The 21,861-nt window shown below is 38.5% G+C and overlaps 1 protein-coding gene across 1 annotated transcript in view; it reads left to right on the forward strand.

The window, feature by feature from the left end:
- The window catches only part of LOC105837074 (probable chitinase 10), a 40,127-nt gene that overhangs the window by 17,715 nt on the left and 551 nt on the right, over positions 1-21,861 (forward strand). The window contains exons 2-15 of the mRNA XM_036287843.1: positions 2,442-2,523; positions 3,135-3,298; positions 3,846-4,083; positions 4,287-4,466; positions 4,698-4,821; positions 5,061-5,373; positions 5,713-6,139; positions 6,307-6,524; positions 20,256-20,410; positions 20,492-20,632; positions 20,811-20,958; positions 21,031-21,216; positions 21,352-21,474; positions 21,589-21,790. Of these exons, the coding sequence (XP_036143736.1) occupies positions 2,442-2,523; positions 3,135-3,298; positions 3,846-4,083; positions 4,287-4,466; positions 4,698-4,821; positions 5,061-5,373; positions 5,713-6,139; positions 6,307-6,524; positions 20,256-20,410; positions 20,492-20,632; positions 20,811-20,958; positions 21,031-21,216; positions 21,352-21,474; positions 21,589-21,790 (2,701 nt within the window). The remainder of the gene's footprint in view (positions 1-2,441; positions 2,524-3,134; positions 3,299-3,845; positions 4,084-4,286; positions 4,467-4,697; positions 4,822-5,060; positions 5,374-5,712; positions 6,140-6,306; positions 6,525-20,255; positions 20,411-20,491; positions 20,633-20,810; positions 20,959-21,030; positions 21,217-21,351; positions 21,475-21,588; positions 21,791-21,861) is intronic.

Genomic DNA, 21,861 nt, shown 5'->3' on the forward strand with positions numbered 1-21,861 from the left:
AGGTGCGAATTAAAAAACCGCCGCAAGAAGCTGCCCCGCGAGGAGGTGACGATCTCTCGCGTAGTGAGATATATCTCGCCTAGATCCGAGCTGCAATCTGGGCTGCGTAAAAGTCTCCTAAAATCGAGGAGCGAGATGCGAACGGAGATTTTAAACGGCACGAGCGGCGCAAGAAACGTCGTCGCCGCGCGGCCGTTCGTCCCCGATAAAATCACTCTCGATAAACCGCATCGCGCGGAACGGCCACTTTGCGGAACGCAGGAGAGAGAAGTTTCACTTCGCCTCGAAGTGTATATATATCGGCACGCTGCTGGCGGCGCGGCAACGCGGTTCAATAAAAAAGCGGGGCTCGCGCGCTCCGCGCGTTGAATATCATTAAGCCGCGTGTGTCGCGTAATGATATTCGACGGCAATCTCTCGCGGGGGAGAGAGAGGGAGGAGGAAGAAGGGGGGTTCACGAGGTTAAGAACTTTCCAGCCTCGTGGCTGGAATACGAAGTGTCGGCCGGATGCCGTTGAAAAAGAATCCGCTCGTCCGCGGAGTCCCGGTCGGCCATGGCCTCGAAAAAGAAGAAAAAAAAAAAGATCGGCTCTCGCCGCGTCTCCGGCGAGATCGGCTTTCTTGCCGTTTGCAATAATAATTAATACGAGCGAGGACGACGAGCCCAGCGGTATTTTATCCAGGCGCGGATCTATCCTGCGGAAAAAAAAGAAGAGAAGCGATGAAGCGTGACTTCCATCTTGATCTCCACGCGAGCCAGGAGTGAAAACGCGATTAGCGTGCGAACGAGCCGCCCGCCGCATTGTTTCATTGAGCGCGCATCGGAGATGGTGGTGCGCTTTTAAATTCTCGGTATTTCATCTTAAAAATGCGACGTAAGAAACCCCTCCCTGCACGGTTGCTAAATATCAACCCGTAATCGTCCCTTAAAATTATTATTCAACTGGCAGGCTTTCGTTCGCCGTAAAAAATCGTGGAAGTTGTTTCCGAGTCGTAAAGGCGATATGCATTCTACGTAAAATGTCCAGTGAGTTTAAAAAAGAAAAAGTTATACTCCTCTCTCCGCCTCTGGGAGTTTCAGATGGAATATAATTTTAGATAGAGAATACGTACGCGCGTAATTATTTTCTCCTCAGAATGTCCTCTTGCTGCTGATTATCTACTCGCTTATCCATTTTTCACTCAACAACGTTCCATAAGCGTATACGTTCCGTAACTATTCGCTTCGCAATAGATTGTTTAAACCGCAAACTACTTTCGCATTTCTCGGATGCCAGCGAAAAACTTCGCTTCGCGTTGAACCTCTTCACGGTGTACATGTCACCGCTGCTAAACGGGTATATAGGCATTATATCAGCATCGTTCCGGACGCAATTTTTCCATTCCGCTTCAAAAACGTTACGTTGCATTATCTACACGCTGTGAAACGTTAAGGAAAAATATCAGCTTGTAAATCGTGCACTCGGTCAAGCGTTTTAATCGTGCTAATAGAACAAATTGCAATTGCATCATGAAACGTGGGCGTGAAGTATTGAAAAATGCACAGTTGTGTTACAAGGAGAAAAGTGCGAAAGTATATGAAATATATCTTCCAGTGCTTGCAATTCTGTCGTAATCTCGAATTATCTGCGAGAGAAGTAAGTTTGTAGTTTTAATTCATTAGACTTTTACACGATTCGATCATCGATACATTGTTCTTCAATGGGCAGATTGGTGATCTTTGCTGTTGCTATTATAAAACAATCCGCGATCGTAATTGATTGTCAGAACCGTGAACGACTTTCGCCATTGGCTTTATCAGCCAGGTACTAATGAGCGAGTATGCTATCTTAAATTTCTCTCCTCTCTCCAATCACGACGTTGACATGAATAATATTGCATGAACTAACCCTGGAGAAGTATATCTTGAGTCTTTAACCTTATCGTGCATAAATAGTTATACTTTGAAGAGAGAAGAGAAGAGAGAGAGAGAGAGAGAGAGAGAGAGAAAGCGTAGAAATGTAAAATTGTTAAACGCTTCTCAAATTGAGGAATTATATATTAGTATAGGATTTTATTTGTATATTTAAATAAGAGTTTTACAAAAAGGGTGTTGAAAAATATTCTATTTAATTCACTAAAAGCCTATAAAACTTTAACAACTAAAGTAAAAGGAATAAATTTTAACAAACTCTTTAAGATATAAGGCTGTATTTTTGATTAACATTTTTCGATAAAAAAATTAAGCTAAATCATTTTGTAATTTTATCTCCAGTGACAGAATTTCTAAAAAGAAATATTATTATTACTTTAACTGCATAATATTGGTTTAATTGATTTTGTATGGAGATTTTTGATTGAAAGCGGTTTGCGGTGTAGCACAAGAAAGTGCATCAAACTCACTAAGCTTTCATTGTATTTATATTTCTCTTGCGCTATCTCCGTTTTCGCTTTCATTCCAGGTGTCGATCAGCAGAACGACCCGGAGGCTGTCGCTCGTTTGCTTCGCGGTGCTGCTTCTAGGCCTCCTTCAGCACGCCGAAGGTATTCCACGATTTTATTAATTCCCGTCGTCTACTTTCGTAATAATTAATCTGGAAATCGTGACCGTTTGTGTTTTCGGAATCAAGCGAGACCGCCGTTGAGGCACTATCGATGATTCATTGTTCGGTTGCTTACGATTGAACAGTAACGTAATGAGTTCTTTCATACGCAATATTTAATTCTCAACAGCGACGGCGATTAATAATTTCTCCATCGGCATTTCGATTATATAAACTTTTTTCACCGAAACGATCTATCTATATCGACAAGATGACGGACGATTCATAGAAAACAGTTAGTTGTACGAGAAAACGTGGTCTTCCGGTTACGCAAGCTCACATTATACAATATGTCCTAAATAAGCGCAAAAGGGCTCCCGCGCCGTTGTCGTTTTGATATTGCGTCACGCATGCAAAACGATTCCAGAGTAATCGATTCTAACGGGTGAAAGGCACCTGCCTTTCGAAGTTTCGTGTCGTATATATGCGTGTAAGCGCGAAAATCTTACGCAACGCTGAAACGCATATTCGTGCACGCGTTACGTAATCGCCGTAGGAAGAATCGGAGCGACTTTACGTAATTATCCGGCGATTGTATGTGTGTATCGTCAGGCGCGAGGAAGAGATTCCGCAGGCCGACGACTTCCGCCCCGTCGATCTCGAACGATCAGGAGGTCTCAGCCAGTGTCAACAGGTTCAAGGTTACGCGAAATCGTGTCAGCAATAAGAACACGAAGAACGAGCTTCAAGCACCTGGCAGGACGAGCGATTACAAGGTAGATGTCACACCATTGAATCAGCACATGTTGGTGATAAACGTCGATGATGTTATAATCAGAGCGTAAAATCTGAGTTCCCTCGAGTGGCTATATCTTACTCAGTTAATTACTTCTCGAATTAACGAAACGATGGATTTTTAAGTTGTTCAACCCGAGAGCCGACAATCTGAAAATATATAATTATCATAGTTATTATCGTAAAGTTGGATCGTGAGATTTTTTCGAGATTGCGAGATCTTGAAATGATTTGTTTAATAAGTCAAGTTGATTTACTTGGAGTTGTAACAAGCAATACAATGTTTTAAGAGTATTCTAAAAAATACTCTTAAAATTATTGTTAATATAATTATTAAATATTATTAAAGATATTAATTAAACATTTAATTGAAATTATTTCATCATTTCAAAACTTGATTATTATTAAATCTTTTTAGTGTACAATAGCACCATTATTTATTCTTAAAAATATAATTTATAACTTTGATAGCATATTACAGCTATCATAAGGTAAAGAACAGTTCTCACTTTTCCTCTGTTTCCGCAGCTCGTATGTTATTATACGAATTGGTCCCAGTATCGCACAAAGATCGGCAAGTTCCTGCCGGAGGATATTCAACCTGACCTCTGCACCCACATTATCTTCGCCTTCGGATGGTTGAAGAAGAACAAACTGACCAGTTTCGAATCGAATGACGAAACGAAGGACGGCAAGATTGGTCTGTACGAGAGGGTGGTGAATCTCAAGAAAGCCAATCCATCCCTGAAAGTTCTGCTTGCAATCGGTGAGTTTGTTTAATTATTACCTTGTCACATTACTTCGTCCCTATTATTCACTCAAAAATTAAAGTCAAATTATGAATGCAATTAATTACGCAAATATTTTGTAACAATTTACCGCAATCTTTAAAATTATAGAAATTATAAAATTACATAATATACGATATATATATTATACAATTATAAAATTATTTTTTTCCATCTGTAGGCGGTTGGTCCTTCGGCACGCAAAAGTTCAAGGATGTGTCATCGACGAGGTACGCCCGGCAGACCTTCATCTACAGCGCTATACCATATTTGCGAGATAGAAACTTCGACGGCCTTGACATCGACTGGGAATATCCGAAGGGTGGGGACGATAAGAAGAACTACGTCCTTCTGCTGAAGGGTAAAGACTCGCCGCATAAAAAGCAACAATGCAAGATCCCCGTGATTGAAAATGTCAGACGCGCGCCAATCTCGATAAGGCGGTTATTGCCTATTGTTTCGCCTTACGCGAGATTACACGAGTTCAATGTGCTACGCGGCACTTGACATTTTCACTCTCCCTGCGCGTTGCATACGTCATATATGTCCGTCACGTTGCAGCTTGAATTCACCTCTCATTGTTTTCTCACAGAGTTACGAGAGGCTTTCGAGGCGGAGGCGCAGGAGAAGAAAAAACCCCGTCTCCTGCTAACCGCCGCGGTCCCAGTCGGGCCTGACAACGTGAAGAGTGGATACGATGTGCCGGCAGTTGCAAGGTATAACGAAAATTTTTAGATAAAGGTATAGGATGTATTTACAAAATAATATGTAAAAGATAAAGGCAGGTAAAATAAAATACCAGTTAATTATTTTGGATATTGTTGTAAATTAAAATTTGCTTTTGACACGCGATTCAATTCGAATTCAATCACAAAATTAATGTATCAACTTTAATCTCTGTGCAACACGTAGAAATACATTTAACTGAAAGAATACTTTTTTTTTATCCACTTAGTTACCTGGACTTCATTAATCTCATGGCCTATGATTTCCATGGGAAATGGGAGAGAGAAACCGGTCATAACGCCCCATTGTACTCCTCGTCGTTGGATTCGGAATGGCAGAAACAATTGAGTGTCGACAATGCCGCTACTATGTGGGTCAAACTTGGTGCACCGAAAGAAAAGTTGATCATAGGCATGCCCACGTACGGCCGGTCATTCACCCTTTCGAATCCAACTGCCAACTTCCGCGTACACGCCCCAGCTAACGGTGGCGGAAAGGCGGGAGAATACACCAAGGAGTCTGGTTTCCTTGCGTATTACGAGGTATCGTGTTAACCCCTTTTTACAGTAGACAAATTCGAATTTACCTCGGAGAAGTAGATGTAGAGGAATTTGACTATAACTACAATTATGATTACACAATTATATAGACTTCATTTATAATATATTATACTTATATTATTTTTATTCTTTAGTTCTATCCAACGACATGCAAATGGTTGAAAATTAACATATTTTTATATAATTTTACTACTATTCTTAGTATAACTTTTAGATACACAGTTGAAGTGGCCTTTGTTTATAAATTTATGGTTGTTGCTAGGATTTCTTTTTTCTCTGAAAACGCACGGTTATTAAAATTAAAATTATCCCCAATGTCAGATTTGTGAGATGCTGCATAACGGTGGCGCCTACGTTTGGGACGACGAGATGAAGGTACCCTATCTGGTGTACAACGATCAGTGGGTTGGTTTCGACGATGAGAGATCTGTCAGAAATAAAATGCACTGGCTGAAGAGCAAGGGCTACGGTGGTGCGATGGTATGGACGATCGACATGGATGATTTCAATGGTACCGTTTGCGGTGGAAATGTACGGTATCCTCTGATCGGTGCGATGAGGGAGGAGCTTAGGGGTATCTCGCGAGGTTCCAATGCCAAGGACGTCGACTGGACGGCAGTTGCCACTACTATTACGGAGACGGTCGTGAAGAAACCGGAGCCTTACAAGATTTCCGTCTCGGAGGTGCTCAACAAATCAAAGAAGGTTCAGAAAGTTACACAACTTGTCATCAACACTCCGATCCAAGGTAATTTTTTCAAATAAAATCGTTATAGTTATAAAATTATATTATTACATTATCAATATAGGCAGGCATATTTATTTCCTTGAAATTTTCGAAAGATTGTATCTGCCGCGAGTTATTTCTTATAATCAGAAATTAATCGTAATGAGTTTTTTTTTATAAATTGACAGAGAGAGAGGCGCAGACCATTTGTTATTTGACAAATTGGTCTCATAAAAGGCCGGGAATGGGTCGATTTAGTCCGGAAGACATCGATCCTACTCTCTGCACCCATGTGGTGTATGCGTTCGCTACTTTGAAGGATCATCTACTTACCGAAGGAAGTGATAAAGATGCTGAAATGTATCAGAGACTGATCGCACTTCGCGAGAAGAATCCGGATATTAAGGTATTTATTTTCACATTAAATTGTTTTGTTTTGTTAAAATAAATTTATTTTAAGGCAACAAATTCGAAATATTTAGAAAGATTTATAAATTTTCTTATCTCGAAGAAATCTGCATTTTGCGTAGAAATTATTTCCGCAAAAAATTCCAAATTTGATCTATTTTTCAATTTATTTTAGTTTTGAAACAACACTTAAAAAATTTTCCACAATTAAAACTTAAAGTTATTAAAATTTAAAAATCTGTAAGCTTCTTATTTTTTTCCTAATAAACGACAAAATTTTGATTACCGATATATAATTTATATATAATAGAACAACACAGGGCTAGACGTGAGATGCTGTTCACATATCGACAGCTCTATTTATTTTAACGCAGTTTTCATATAGTTCCGGACGCCTACAATAATTTTCTAAAGAGTTCCGGTGATATAATTAATTAAAACATTTTTTTAACAATTATTTTGCCCGGAAAACTTGAATTTTGAGGGCTAGGCGTGAGATTCTAATCGAATATCGACAGTTCTATTTATTTTAACGCAGTTCTCATATAGTTCCGGACACGTACAATAATTTTCTAAAGAGTTCCGGTGATATAATTAATTAAAACATTTATAAACAATTATTTTGCCCGAAAAATTTGAATTTTGAGGGCTAGACGTGAAATGCTAATCGAATATCGACAGTTCTATTTATTTTAACGCAGTTTTCATATAGTTCCGGACGCGTACAATAATTTTCTAATAAGTTCCGGTGATATAATTAATTAAAACATTTATAAACAATTATTTTGTCCGGAAAACTTGAATTTTGAGGGCTAGACGTGAAATGCTAATCGAATATCGACAGTTCTATTTATTTTAACGCAGTTTTCATATAGTTCCGGACGCGTACAATAATTTTCTAAAGAGTTCCGGTGATATAATTAATTAAAACATTTATAAACAATTATTTTGTCCGGAAAACTTGAATTTTGAGGGCTAGACGTGAAATGCTAATCGAATATCGACAGTTCTATTTATTTTAACGCAGTTCTCATATAGTTCCGGACGCGTGCAATAATTTTCTAAAAAGTTCTGGTGATAAAATTAATTAAAACATTTTTTAAACATATTGTGGTCGTATATTCGAAATACGGTAAGATGCTATTATGTGATTTTGGAAATTAGCATTTTATTTATAGAAATTTATTAAAAATACGTAATTCAACGGAACTATTGTTGAAACTTATCAAGAACTGTAGAACTATGCTAAATGCAAGTAATTCTGCAGTATTTTTATGAGATGCTAAACTTTGAGATGCTAACTTTATACACGTTTAATCAACATCGCGGAAAAGCGACAACAATACTTCGAGAGATGCGAGTATCGATGCCATGCCCTTTTTTAGAAAGGACTAGAACATGCACGCGCTTCGCGCGCGCCAACTGTTATTTTTTTATTTGTTATTACACCCTGCATAAAATTACTATTGCATATAACATATATACAACTCGTTTATTTCTTAAACATTTCGGCCTTTGAAAAAAGGTTACATAGCTTAATTACATAATAACATAGGACTCTTAATGACTATTTACGCTTTTCTTTGTCATTTCTCGTCTTTAATACATTTTTCATCCATTTTGTACCTATATCTACCTCTGATAACATTTTCCTAACAGAGAAATTTTGTTTTCGCAATTCTGTAAATTCTTCTAATATTGGTTCTAAAGTCTCCACTTTTAAATTGTATAGCCTACACTTTTTCCTTTTTCCAATATCTATTCCCTAATGCCTCGTTTCCGCACTTAAATCTCGCTATCATGGACTAACTCCCTACTTTTATTTTACCCCACTAAAATATACAAAAGCTTCTCATCTATTTTTATTTCTTTGTACACTCTATTATATTTTGCCCATATTATTTTTTCATATCTTCCTTGTTTTTGTTCGTCTCTGTTTATCTTTCTAACCTTTCCAGTGAGAAATAACCATCAAATCGACATCAATTTGATTTGATCAATGCAATTTATATCAATTCTCCCTTAATTTGATATCAATTTGATGGGTTATTTTTCTAATTAAGTTATGTATATACATAAAGTCTTTTCATAGAATTCCTGATAAGTTTCAGAAATAGTTCCGTTGATTTATTTTAAAAAAATTGATATTTGAAAATATGAGATGCTATTTTCCCTTGGCACCTCATTAATAAAAATTGAACGTTTTAACAGCAGTTATACTTGCACCCGTAATAGTTCTAGAGTTTTTGATAGATTTTAACAATAGTTCTGTATTCTACATTAAATATATTTAAACAATTTTTTAATTATACGGCTGGCACCGCACTAAAAAAGTAAACTACCATTTTATAGCGAGTTCCAAACGATTACATAGCATTTTTTAATAGTTCAGCAATAGTTCCAAAGCTTTTTGCAGGTTTTGTCGACAATTCCGGTCTTTAAGCATGTTTAAACAATTTTTTTATTAGACGGCTGGCACCGCACTACAAGAGTAAACTACTATTTTATAGCAAATTCCAGACGAGTACATAGCATTTTTCAATAGTTCTGCAATAGTTCTAAAGCTTTTTGTAGATTTTGTCGACAGTTCCGGTCTTTAAACATTTTTAAACAATTTTTTATTTGATCCTGTCTCGCACTATCAGATATGAATACTACGCTATGGTATTTAAACTTCAGCCAATTTTATGGTATCTGATAGGTATGTGTTAGTAATGTAATTGACATTTTTTAAATTTTAGAGTTGGGTTAGTTAATCTAATTTTTAACTAAGTTAATGAAATTTAATTGATTATGAAATGAATTCTATTATGTTAAAAGTTACGTAAATAAATACTAATTCTATTAAATTTACGTTAAGATTAATTTGTTTCTAGTTAAAGTAAAAGTTAATTTTGAGAAACTTTTTTATATTAAATTAAAAAGTCATATGATTTGTTTAAGTTAAATTACCAACATAATTACAATATTATTCGTCAAATATATTTAATTTTAATATAATATTTTATTTGTAAATCAACTTACAATGTCGCTCTATTGTTAACCAGTAATTCATAACATGTATAAATACTTATCGTTAGAGGTTTAGAAAGAGGTTACTTATAAATACCATTGTTTGTCAAACGAACTGTCGATAAAACCTACAAAAAGCTTTGAAACTATTGCAGAAATATATTGGAGAATGCTGTGTGGTTGTCTGGAACTCGCTATAAAATTGTAGTATACTCTTGTAGTGCGGTGCCAGCCGTCTAATAAAAAAATTCTTAAAAAATGCTTAAAGATCGGAACTGTCGACGAAACCTACAAAGAACTTTGTCACTATTGCAGAACTATTAAAATATGCTATGTACTTGTCTGGAACTCGCTATAAAATGGTAGTTTACTCCTGTAGTGCGGTGCCAATCGTCTAATAAACAAATCGCCTAAAAATGCTAAAAACCGGAACTGTCGACGAAACCTGCAAAAAGCTTTGGAACTATTGCAGAACTATTAAAATATGCTATGTACTTGTCTGGAACTCGCTATAAAATGGTAGTTTACTCTTGTAGTGCGGTGCCAGCGGTCTACTAAAAAATTGTTTAAAAATACTTAAAGACCGGAACTGTCGACGAAACCTGCAAAAAGCTTTGGAACTATTGCAGAACTATTGAGAAATGCTATGTACTCGTCTGAAACTCGCTATAAAAGTGTAGTTTACTCTTGTAGTGCGGTGCCAGCGGTCTAATAAAAAAATTCTTTAAAAATGCTTAAAGACCGGAACTGTCGACGAAACCTGCAAAAAGCTTTGGAACTATTGCAGAACTATTAAAATATGCTATGTACTTGTCTGGAACTCGCTATAAAATTGTAGTTTATTTTTGTAGTGCAGTGCCAGCCGTCTAATAAAAAAATTCTTAAAAATGCTCAAAGACCGGAACTGTCGACGAAACCTGCAAAAAGCTTTGGAACTATTGCAGAACTATTAAAAAATGCTATGTATTTGTCTGAAACTCGCTATAAAATTGTAGTTTACTTTTGTAGTGCGGTGCCAGCCGTCTAATAAAAAAATTTTTTTTTAATACTTGAAGACAGGAACTGTCGACGAAACCTGCAAAAAGCTTTGGAACTATTGCAGAACTATTGAAAAATGGTGTGTACTTGTCTGGAACTCGCTATAAAATTGTAGTTTACTCTTGTAGTGCGGTGCCAGCCGTCTAATAAAAAAATTCTTAAAAATGCTCAAAAACCGGAACTGTCGACGAAACCTGCAAAAAGCTTTGAAACTATTGCAGAACTATTAAAATATGCTATGTACTTGTCTGGAACTCGCTATAAAATGGTAGTTTACTCTTGTAGTGCGGTGCCAGCGGTCTACTAAAAAATTGTTTAAAAATACTTAAAGACCAGAACTGTCGACGAAACCTGCAAAAAGCTTTGGAACTATTGCAGAACTATTGAGAAATGCTATGTACTCGTCTGAAACTCGCTATAAAAGTGTAGTTTACTCTTGTAGTGCGGTGCCAGCGGTCTAATAAAAAAATTCTTTAAAAATGCTTAAAGACCGGAACTGTCGACGAAACCTGCAAAAAGCTTTGGAACTATTGCAGAACTATTAAAATATGCTATGTACTTGTCTGGAACTCCCTATAAAATTGTAGTTTATTTTTGTAGTGCAGTGCCAGCCGTCTAATAAAAAAATTCTTAAAAATGCTCAAAGACCGGAACTGTCGACGAAACCTGCAAAAAGCTTTGGAACTATTGCAGAACTATTAAAAAATGCTATGTATTTGTCTGAAACTCGCTATAAAATTGTAGTTTACTTTTGTAGTGCGGTGCCAGCCGTCTAATAAAAAAATTTTTTTTTAATACTTGAAGACAGGAACTGTCGACGAAACCTGCAAAAAGCTTTGGAACTATTGCAGAACTATTGAAAAATGGTGTGTACTTGTCTGGAACTCGCTATAAAATTGTAGTTTACTCTTGTAGTGCGGTGCCAGCCGTCTAATAAAAAAATTCTTAAAAATGCTCAAAAACCGGAACTGTCGACGAAACCTGCAAAAAGCTTTGAAACTATTGCAGAACTATTAAAATATGCTATGTACTTGTCTGGAACTCGCTATAAAATGGTAGTTTACTCTTGTAGTGCGGTGCCAGCGGTCTACTAAAAAATTGTTTAAAAATACTTAAAGACCAGAACTGTCGACGAAACCTGCAAAAAGCTTTGGAACTATTGCAGAACTATTGAGAAATGCTATGTACTTGTTTGAAACTCGCTATAAAAGTGTAGTTTACTCTTGTAGTGCGGTGCCAGCGGTCTAATAAAAAAATTCTTTAAAAATGCTTAAAGACCGGAACTGTCGACGAAACCTGCAAAAAGCTTTGGAACTATTGCAGAACTATTAAAATATGCTATGTATTTGTCTGAAACTCGCTATAAAATTGTAGTTTACTCTTGTAGTGCGGTGCCAGCCGTCTAATAAAAAAATTTTTTTTTAATACTTGAAGACAGGAACTGTCGACGAAACCTGCAAAAAGCTTTGGAACTATTGCAGAACTATTGAAAAATGGTGTGTACTTGTCTGGAACTCGCTATAAAATTGTAGTTTACTCTTGTAGTGCGGTGCCAGCCGTCTAATAAAAAAATTCTTAAAAATGCTCAAAAACCGGAACTGTCGACGAAACCTGCAAAAAGCTTTGAAACTATTGCAGAACTATTGAAAAATGCTATGTACTTGTCTGGAACTCGCTATAAAATTGTAGTTTACTCTTGTAGTGCGGTGCCAGCCGTCTAATAAAAAAATTCTTTAAAAATGCTTAAAGACCGGAACTGTCGACAAAACCTACAAAAAACTTTGTCACTATTGCAGAACTATTAAAATATGTACTTGTCTGAAACTCGCTATAAAATGGTAGTTTACTCTTGTAGTGCGGTGCCAGCCGTCTAATAAAATAATTGCTTAAAAATGCTTAAAGACCGGAACTGTCGACGAAATCTACAAAAGCTTTGACATTATTGCAGAACTGTTAGAAAATGCCATAAAGTTGGTTGAAACTCGCCAAAAAGTGGTACCTTACTCTTGTAGTGCAATGCCAACAGCCAAATTGAAAAACTGTTTAAATATATTTAATGTACAGAACTATTGCTGAAATTTATCAGGAACTCTAGAACTATTACGGGTGCCAGTACTATATTGTTACTCCATCGCTGTTAGAAGGATAGAGAAGAGACGTTGAACCCCACGACAGTAACACACATTTATCAAGTAATTCTTAATTATCTTAATTATCTTTTTTGCCAATACATTAAATATAATTATAATTCTTCTTTTTATTTGTATTGATTAAAAAATTAATATATTGTTATGTAAAATGTATATTTTTAATTGCAGGTACGCTTAACTGAATACCATATCTAATTGTATATAATTGTATGTGGCGCCATATATAATGCTGTGTTAGTAGTGCATTTTATATATAATTATATATAGCATTATATACAACTATATAGTCATATATAGCCATATATATTAATGTGGCTAATCTGGGTCTATATATAATCAGATATAGCACCATATCTAATTTTATATAATTGTATCTGACGCCAGATATAATGCTATGTGAGCATCCTATATATAATTATATATAGCATTATATATGGCGCCATATACAATTAGATATGCAGACTTGCCCGCTAGTTAGAGCGCGGTCACTCGTAGCGTGGTTAAGGCAAGCAAAAATTAGCTTCTTGTTCCTATCTGATGTGGAAGAGGACTGAGACTATTTTTATGATTTACTCATTAGAAATATCTATATATGGTTATTTATATATAAATATTTATATATCTGTATATGGTTACATACAATCTGATTGTATATAATGTTAATTATATATAATCATATATGATTATATATAATTATATGTGGTTGTATATAATTATATATGGGTATGTGGTTATATATGTTTATATATGGTTACATACAATCGTATGTGATTGTATAATGCCATTTTTTTATATGATTGTATATAATGTCATTTGAAGATCTGAAGAAAATAATGTTATTGAACTTTTACGAGAAAGAAATCTTGATATCTCAAAATTGAGTGTACCAATTTATTTGGATTGGTTGCAATTGAAAACTCACATTAATATTATCTCATGAAAAAATAATTTAGATATAATTATATATAATTATTTTTTCTCGGAAAGATTCATATATAGACTCAGTTGTTCTTATTCTTTCATATATGAAACTATATATGACTTTATAGGATTATATATATATCTATATATGATTACTCAACTTCAATAGATACAATCAGATATGACCTGATATTATTATATATAATCATATAAAGCATTTGCATTTCTTCAGATATAAGCCGGCAAGAACAATGGAGTCCATATATAAAAATATATATAAATTATATATAGTGCCCATAAATAATTTATATATAATTATATATGCTGGTATATATAAATCATATATAATTACATATAATTATATATAACGTCATATATAATTATATCTAAATTATGTTTTCCTGAAATAATATTAATGTGAGTTTTCAATTGCAACCAATCCAATTAAATCGGTACACTCAATTTTGAGATATCAAGATTTCTTTCTCGTAAATTCATTATTTACATTATACATAATAATTTTGTTTTAGTAAAATGAAATTGTATGTAGGCACATTGTAAAGCCTCTTGAATGGCAAACTGGATTTACATGTGTGTATATTACATATGAATCTGATCTGAAGAAAATAATGTTATTGAACTTTTACGAGAAAGAAATCTTGATATCTCAAAATTGAATGTACCGATTTAATTGGATTGATTGCAATTAAAAACTCACATTAATATTATCTTATGAAGAAATAATTTAGATATAATTATATATGACGTATTTAAATATATTTGATTGATTTTATTGATCTTTCGACTGATTTGTGAATGTATATGTACTTAACGTTTTTTTCTTACTTTTATAAGGTTTTGATAGAATTTATCTTCTTTTTGTAAAAATCAAGTGATAGTGTTCCTTACATAATTTTATTTAAATTGATTTATTTATTATACATTATTCATTTTTTAATTATAAACATATGTAGATGTACATAACATTATTAATATTTATATTGAATATACATGTATACGGCAATCATATTTGTTAATGCACATATGTATAAATTCTAATAACAATATTAGTAAAAACACAATATAAACACAACAAATAACATTAATATAAATAAAATTATATATGTATATACATATATACAGGGTGACAGCTAACTGGCAGCCAATCTGTAATAGATAGATATATATAGATATACTAATAGATAGATGTATAGATATACTAATATAGAAATAAACATAAATATATATATATATATATTTACGTTTATTTGTATATTAATATATCTATTAGTATATTTGTATACATCTATCTATTAGTATATCTATATATATATATATACATATATCTATCTATTACAGATTGGCTGCCGGTTAGCTGTCACCCTGTATATATGCATATACATATATAATTTTAATTATATTAATGTTATTTGTTGTGTTTATATTGTGTTTTACTAATATTGTTATTAAAATTTATACATATGTGCATTAACAAATATGATTGCCGTATAGTCATGTATATTCAATATAAATATTAATAATGTTACGTACATCTACATATGTTTATAATTAAAAAATGAATAATGTATAATAAATAAATCAATTTAAATAAAATTATGTAAGGAACAAACTATCACTTGATTTTTACAAAAAGAAGATAAATTCTACCAAAATATAACCAAAATATATTTTTACCTTATAAAAGTAAAAAAGAAACGTCAAGTACATACACATTCAAAAATCAGTACAAGATCAATAAAATTAATCAAATATATTTAAAAAACTTCGAAAAATCCTCCAAAGAATAAAAATTTATTCGAAAATTATTTAAGAAATGAAAATGTTTACCAATTATAAATATTGAAACAAAAACTTAACATGTTCGAGTAGCATTAATTATATTCTTGTATACTTATCAATATCAATAACATAATATTTATACCTTTTTTTTCTTATCTTATTTTAATCCTGATCCTTATCTTGTTTCCCGTTTCTTTCTCTCTTTCTCTCTTTTTTTCGTACCACACAATTTTTTTTTCTTAATTTTATATTCTCAACTGCGAGGTTATTTAATTCGCCATACAATATTTTTAGCAGTAATGCCTGTAATTGTCAACTATATATTTAAACTTATTATAATAAGAACTTAATTAATATACATACATTTACATAACAATATATCAATTTTTTAATCAATACAAATAAAAAAATTATAATTATATTTAATGTATTGGCAAAAAAAATAATTAAGATAATTAAGAATTACTTGATAAATACGTGTTTCTGTCGTGGCGTCCAACGTCTCTTCCTTACCCTTCTAACAGCGATGGTGATACAAAAATGGTTATATCATAATATTATTATATTAAATTAAATATGTCATAATATATTGTATTAAATTTCAACTTACTTTGTTAAGCATCAGTTAAACGTATCTGCAATTCAAAACAAATACTCTCTGCTATTTTGTAATCTTCCAGTCTAAGTAATTTTTTCCCGGTATTTTTCTTGCTTCTTTTTGTGTCTTTCCGTCTCTCAAATCAAACTGTCAAAAACTGTCAACTATAAACTGTCAAACTTCACACACGAACGAAGCGAGTCAAGCGCGAGACAGCCAATCGCGATCGGAATAAAGAGGCAACAATGCAATCGCGATTAGCAGGCAACTTTAGGGTTACATGGCTATTTTATAAGAGGACTAGAACATTACAGGCGCGCGCTGCGCGCGCGCTATTTGACTTTTCACTTTAAAAATAATAATAATTGCAATTTGATTTTCTCTATCTTTTGTTTACATTAATCAAACGTCTTCTGCAATTTTGAATTAAAAAATGTAAAGTTTAATTATACATACATACATACATACATACATACATACATACATACATACATACATACATACATACATACATACATACATACATACCTACATACCTACCTACATACATACAGACCAACATACATACCTACTTGCATACTTACTGCTACCTAACTACCTAGCTACCTAGCTACATATTTATCTAGTTACGCTCGCTCGTTTGCTCCCTCCCTCCCACCCTTTTTCACTCTCTCACTCGCTCACTCCTCGCTCAATCACTCGCTCACTCCTCGCTCACTTCTCGCTCACTCCCGGCTCACTCCCGGCTCACTCCCGGCTCACTCCCGGCTCACTCCCGGCTCACTCCCGGCTCACTCCCGGCTCACTCCCGGCTCACTCCCGGCTCACTCCCGGCTCACTCCCGGCTCACTCCCGGCTCACTCCCGGCTCACTCTCGGCTCACTCCTGGCTAACTCTTAGCTCACTTCTCGCTCACTCCTCGCTCAATCACTCGCTCACTCACTCGCTTCTTCCTCGCTCTCTCCTCGCCCCCTCCTCGCTCAATCACTCGCTCACTCCTCGCTCACTCCTGGCTCACTCTTCACTCACTCACTCACTCTTTACTCATTCTTTACTCACTCATTTACTCACTCACTGCCAACCAGCCAGCCAGTCGCTCACTCGCTCACTCCTGACTCACTCCTTGCTCACTCCCGGCTCACTCCTGGCTCACTCCTGGCTCACTCCCGGCTCACTCCCGGCTCACTCCCGGCTCACTCCCGGCTCACTCCCGGCTCACTCCCGGCTCACTCCCGGCTCACTCCTGACTCACTCCCGGCTCACTCCCGGCTCACTCCCGGCTCACTCCCGGCTCACTCCCGGCTCACTCCCGGCTCACTCCTGACTCACTCCCGGCTCACTCCTGGCTCACTCCCGGCTCACTCCCGGCTTACTCCCGGCTCACTCCTCTCTCACTCCTCGCTCACTCCCGGCTCACTCCCAGCTCACTCCTCGCTCACTCCCGGCTCACTCCCGGCTCACTCCTCGCTCACTCCCGGCTCACTCCCGGCTCACTCCCGGCTCACTCCCGGCTCACTCCCGGCTCACTCCTCGCTCACTCCCGGCTCACTCCTCGCTCACTCCCGGCTCACTCCTGACTCACTCCCGGCTCACTCCTCGCTTACTCCCGGCTCACTCCCGGCTCACTCCTGGCTTATTCCTGGCTCACTCCCGGCTCACTCCTCGCTCACTCCCGGCTCACTCCCGGCTCACTCCTCGCTCACTCCCGGCTCACTCCCGGCTCACTCCCGGCTCACTCCCGGCTCACTCCTCGCTCACTCCCGGCTCACTCCCGGCTCACTCCTGACTCACTCCCGGCTCACTCCTGGCTCACTCCCGGTTCACTCCCGGCTCACTCCCGGCTCACTCCTGACTCACTCCCGGCTCACTCCTGGCTCACTCCCGGCTCACTCCCGGCTCACTCCCGGCTCACTCCCGGCTCACTCCCGGCTCACTCCCGGCTCACTCCCGGCTCACTCCTGACTCACTCCCGGCTCACTCCTCGCTTACTCCCGGCTCACTCCCGGCTCACTCCTGGCTTATTCCTGGCTCACTCCGGGCTCACTCCTCGCTCACTCCCGGCTCACTCCCGGCTCACTCCTCGCTCACTCCCGGCTCACTCCCGGCTCACTCCCGGCTCACTCCCGGCTCACTCCCGGCTCACTCCCGGCTCACTCCCGGCTCACTCCCGGCTCACTCCCGGCTCACTCCCGGCTCACTCCTGACTCACTCCCGGCTCACTCCTCGCTTACTCCCGGCTCACTCCCGGCTCACTCCTGGCTTATTCCTGGCTCACTCCGGGCTCACTCCTCGCTCACTCCCGGCTCACTCCCGGCTCACTCCTCGCTCACTCCCGGCTCACTCCCGGCTCACTCCCGGCTCACTCCCGGCTCACTCCCGGCTCACTCCCGGCTCACTCCCGGCTCACTCCCGGCTCACTCCTGACTCACTCCCGGCTCACTCCTGGCTCACTCCCGGCTCACTCCCGGCTTACTCCCGGCTCACTCCTCTCTCACTCCTCGCTCACTCCCGGCTCACTCCCAGCTCACTCCTCGCTCACTCCCGGCTCACTCCCGGCTCACTCCTCGCTCACTCCCGGCTCACTCCCGGCTCACTCCCGGCTCACTCCCGGCTCACTCCCGGCTCACTCCTCGCTCACTCCCGGCTCACTCCCGGCTCACTCCTCGCTCATTCCCGGCTCACTCCCGGCTCACTCCCGGCTCACTCCCGGCTCACTCCTGACTCACTCCCGGCTCACTCCCGGCTCACTCCCAGCTCACTCCTCGCTCACTCCCGGCTCACTCCCGGCTCACTCCTCGCTTACTCCCGGCTCACTCCCGGCTCACTCCTGGCTTATTCCTGGCTCACTCCCGGCTTACTCCTCGCTCACTCCCGGCTCACTCCCGGCTCACTCCTCGCTCACTCCCGGCTCACTCCCGGCTACTCCCGGCTCACTCCCGGCTCACTCCCGGCTCACTCCTGACTCACTCCCGGCTCACTCCTGGCTCACTCCCGGCTCACTCCCGGCTTACTCCCGGCTCACTCCTCTCTCACTCCTCGCTCACTCCCGGCTCACTCCCAGCTCACTCCTCGCTCACTCCCGGCTCACTCCCGGCTCACTCCTCGCTTACTCCCGGCTTACTCCCGGCTCACTCCTGGCTCACTTCCGGCTCACTCCTCGCTCACTCCCGGCTCACTCCCGGCTCACTCCTCGCTCACTCCCGGCTCACTCCCGGCTCACTCCCGGCTCACTCCCGGCTCACTCCGGCTCACTCCCGGCTCACTCCCGGCTCACTCCCGGCTCACTCCTCGCTCACTCCCGGCTCACTCCCGGCTCACTCCCGGCTCACTCCCGGCTCACTCCCGGTTCACTTCTCGCTCACTCCTCGCTCACTCCTCGCTCACTTCTCGCTCACTCCTCGCTCACTTCTCGCTCACTCCTCGCTCACTCTTGGCTCACTCCTCGCTCACTCCTGGCTCACTCCTCGCTCCCTCTTCGCTCACTCACTCGCTCACTCTTGGCTCACTCCTCGCTCACTCCTGGCTCACTCCCGGCTCACTCCCGGCTCACTCCCGGCTCACTCCTGGCTCACTCTTAGCTCACTTCTCGCTCACTCTTCGCTCACTCACTCGCTCACTCCTCGCTCAGTCACTCGCTCACTTTTCGCTCATCTACTCGCTCACTCCTTGCTCACTCCTCGCTCACTCCCGGCTCACTCCCGGCTCACTCCTCGCTCCCTCCTCGCTCCCTCCTCGCTCACTCACTCGCTCCTTCCTCGCTCACTCCTCTCTCACTCCTCGCTCATTCACTCGCTCACTTCTCGCTCCCTCCTCGCTCACTCACTCGCTTACTCCGTGCTCCCTCCTCGCTTCGCGCGCGCTACTTAACTTTTTATTTTTTACTTTTTAAAAATAAATTACAACAATAAATGTATAAATAATATTTAACAAATTTGACAGCTGTCAAAATTGCAATGACAGCTACTTTTGCAACACGAAGTATGCGCAGCGAGAGAACCAATCGGCATCGCGGAAAAGCGACAATAATAAACTTCGAGAAATGCGAGCAATCGACTTTACATGCCTTTTTTTAGATAGGATTTAATTCAAATACTTATAGAAATTATTATATTATACATATAGAAATATCTGTACATAAGGAAAGTTAAATAAGAGAATAAGTTATAATAAATGGATAAAAATCATTTACATTTTGCATCAATGTTTTCAGATTTTACTTGCGATTGGAGGATGGGCATTCGGCTCGACGCCCTTCAAAGAACTCACCAGTAACACATTCCGAATGAACCAATTCGTCTATGAGGCTATTGATTTTCTACGAGAATATAAATTCGACGGGTTGGATGTTGACTGGGAATATCCAAGGTACCTCTAACTTTACGTATGCTTCATACCTTATTAGAAATGTTACATATATTTAATTGTCTGAAATATTTCTTTTTGTAGAGGAGCCGATGATCGAACTGCCTATGTTAATCTTTTGAAGGAACTGAGGCTAGCTTTCGAGGGTGAAGCAAAGAGTTCCGACCAGCCCAAGTTAATCCTGTCAGCCGCGGTGCCTGCAAGTTTTGAAGCTATCGCTGCAGGGTAAGTATCATAAATATCATAAATATTGCGATTAATGTTGGTAAAATTTATTTCAACGCAATATAAAAAGAAAATAATATTTTCTATATTTAAAAATTAAATAAAATAGTCTTTTATTTGCTTATAATATAATGTAAAAACGCTTGGCACATCAAATAATTACAGTTTTATCTTTTAGATACGATGTCCCTGAAATATCCAAGTATTTGGACTTCATTAACGTGATGGCATACGACTTCCACGGTCAGTGGGAGAGACAAGTTGGTCACAACAGTCCATTGTATCCCTTAGAAAGTGCTACTAGCTATCAGAAAAAGCTAACAGTGGTAAATAAAAGTGTCTACGTGCTAAAGTCTTAATTTTTATAAATTATTATAAATGTTATTCAATTTTTTAAGGATTATAGTGCACGAGAATGGGTGAAGCAAGGAGCGCCAAAAGAAAAGCTTATGATTGGAATGCCAACGTATGGCAGATCCTTCACGCTGGTCGACAAGGATAAATTCGACATTGGTGCACCAGCATCCAGTGGTGGAGTGGCAGGAAACTTCACCAATGAGTCCGGATTTTTGTCTTACTATGAAGTAAGTGCGATTGTCTCTTTATAATATTAATCAAAGTATTAATTTTTAATCGTAATGTACTTGAATAAGACGTTTTATATCATTTTTTTGTATTTATGTTGTACAACTAAATCTAAATTAATGTTTCATAAATAGGTTTGCAGCTTCTTAAACGAAGACAATACGACTCTGGTGTGGGATAGTGAGCAGCAAGTACCATTTGCGTATAGAGACGACCAGTGGGTCGGATTCGATGATGAGAGAAGTCTTATTAACAAGGTATATATTTTTAATCGTACAATACATATCTTTTAACAACAAAAATATCTATAAATATTATTTTAATTGATATACATCTCGGGTCCTTGAACTTCCTATACTTCTTTTTTACAGATGAATTGGCTTAAGGAAGAAGGCTTTGGAGGAGTGATGATCTGGTCAGTTGACATGGACGACTTCAAAGGATCTTGCGGAGCAGGGAAGTATCCGCTGATTAAAGCAATGAAGAAGGAACTTCAAGACTACAAGGTCAAGTTGGAATACGACGGTCCTTACGAAAGTACCTCAAGAAGTGGAAAGTACACTACTAAGGATCGTAAGTATAAATCGATGTAAAACCTGTAGATTTTACAAAAAAGTGTTTTTACGCGTGTCATTAATGACTTT

This window comes from Monomorium pharaonis, chromosome 6 (genome assembly GCF_013373865.1).
Source record: "Monomorium pharaonis isolate MP-MQ-018 chromosome 6, ASM1337386v2, whole genome shotgun sequence".
In the NCBI taxonomy this organism is placed as follows: Eukaryota; Metazoa; Arthropoda; class Insecta; order Hymenoptera; family Formicidae; genus Monomorium; species Monomorium pharaonis.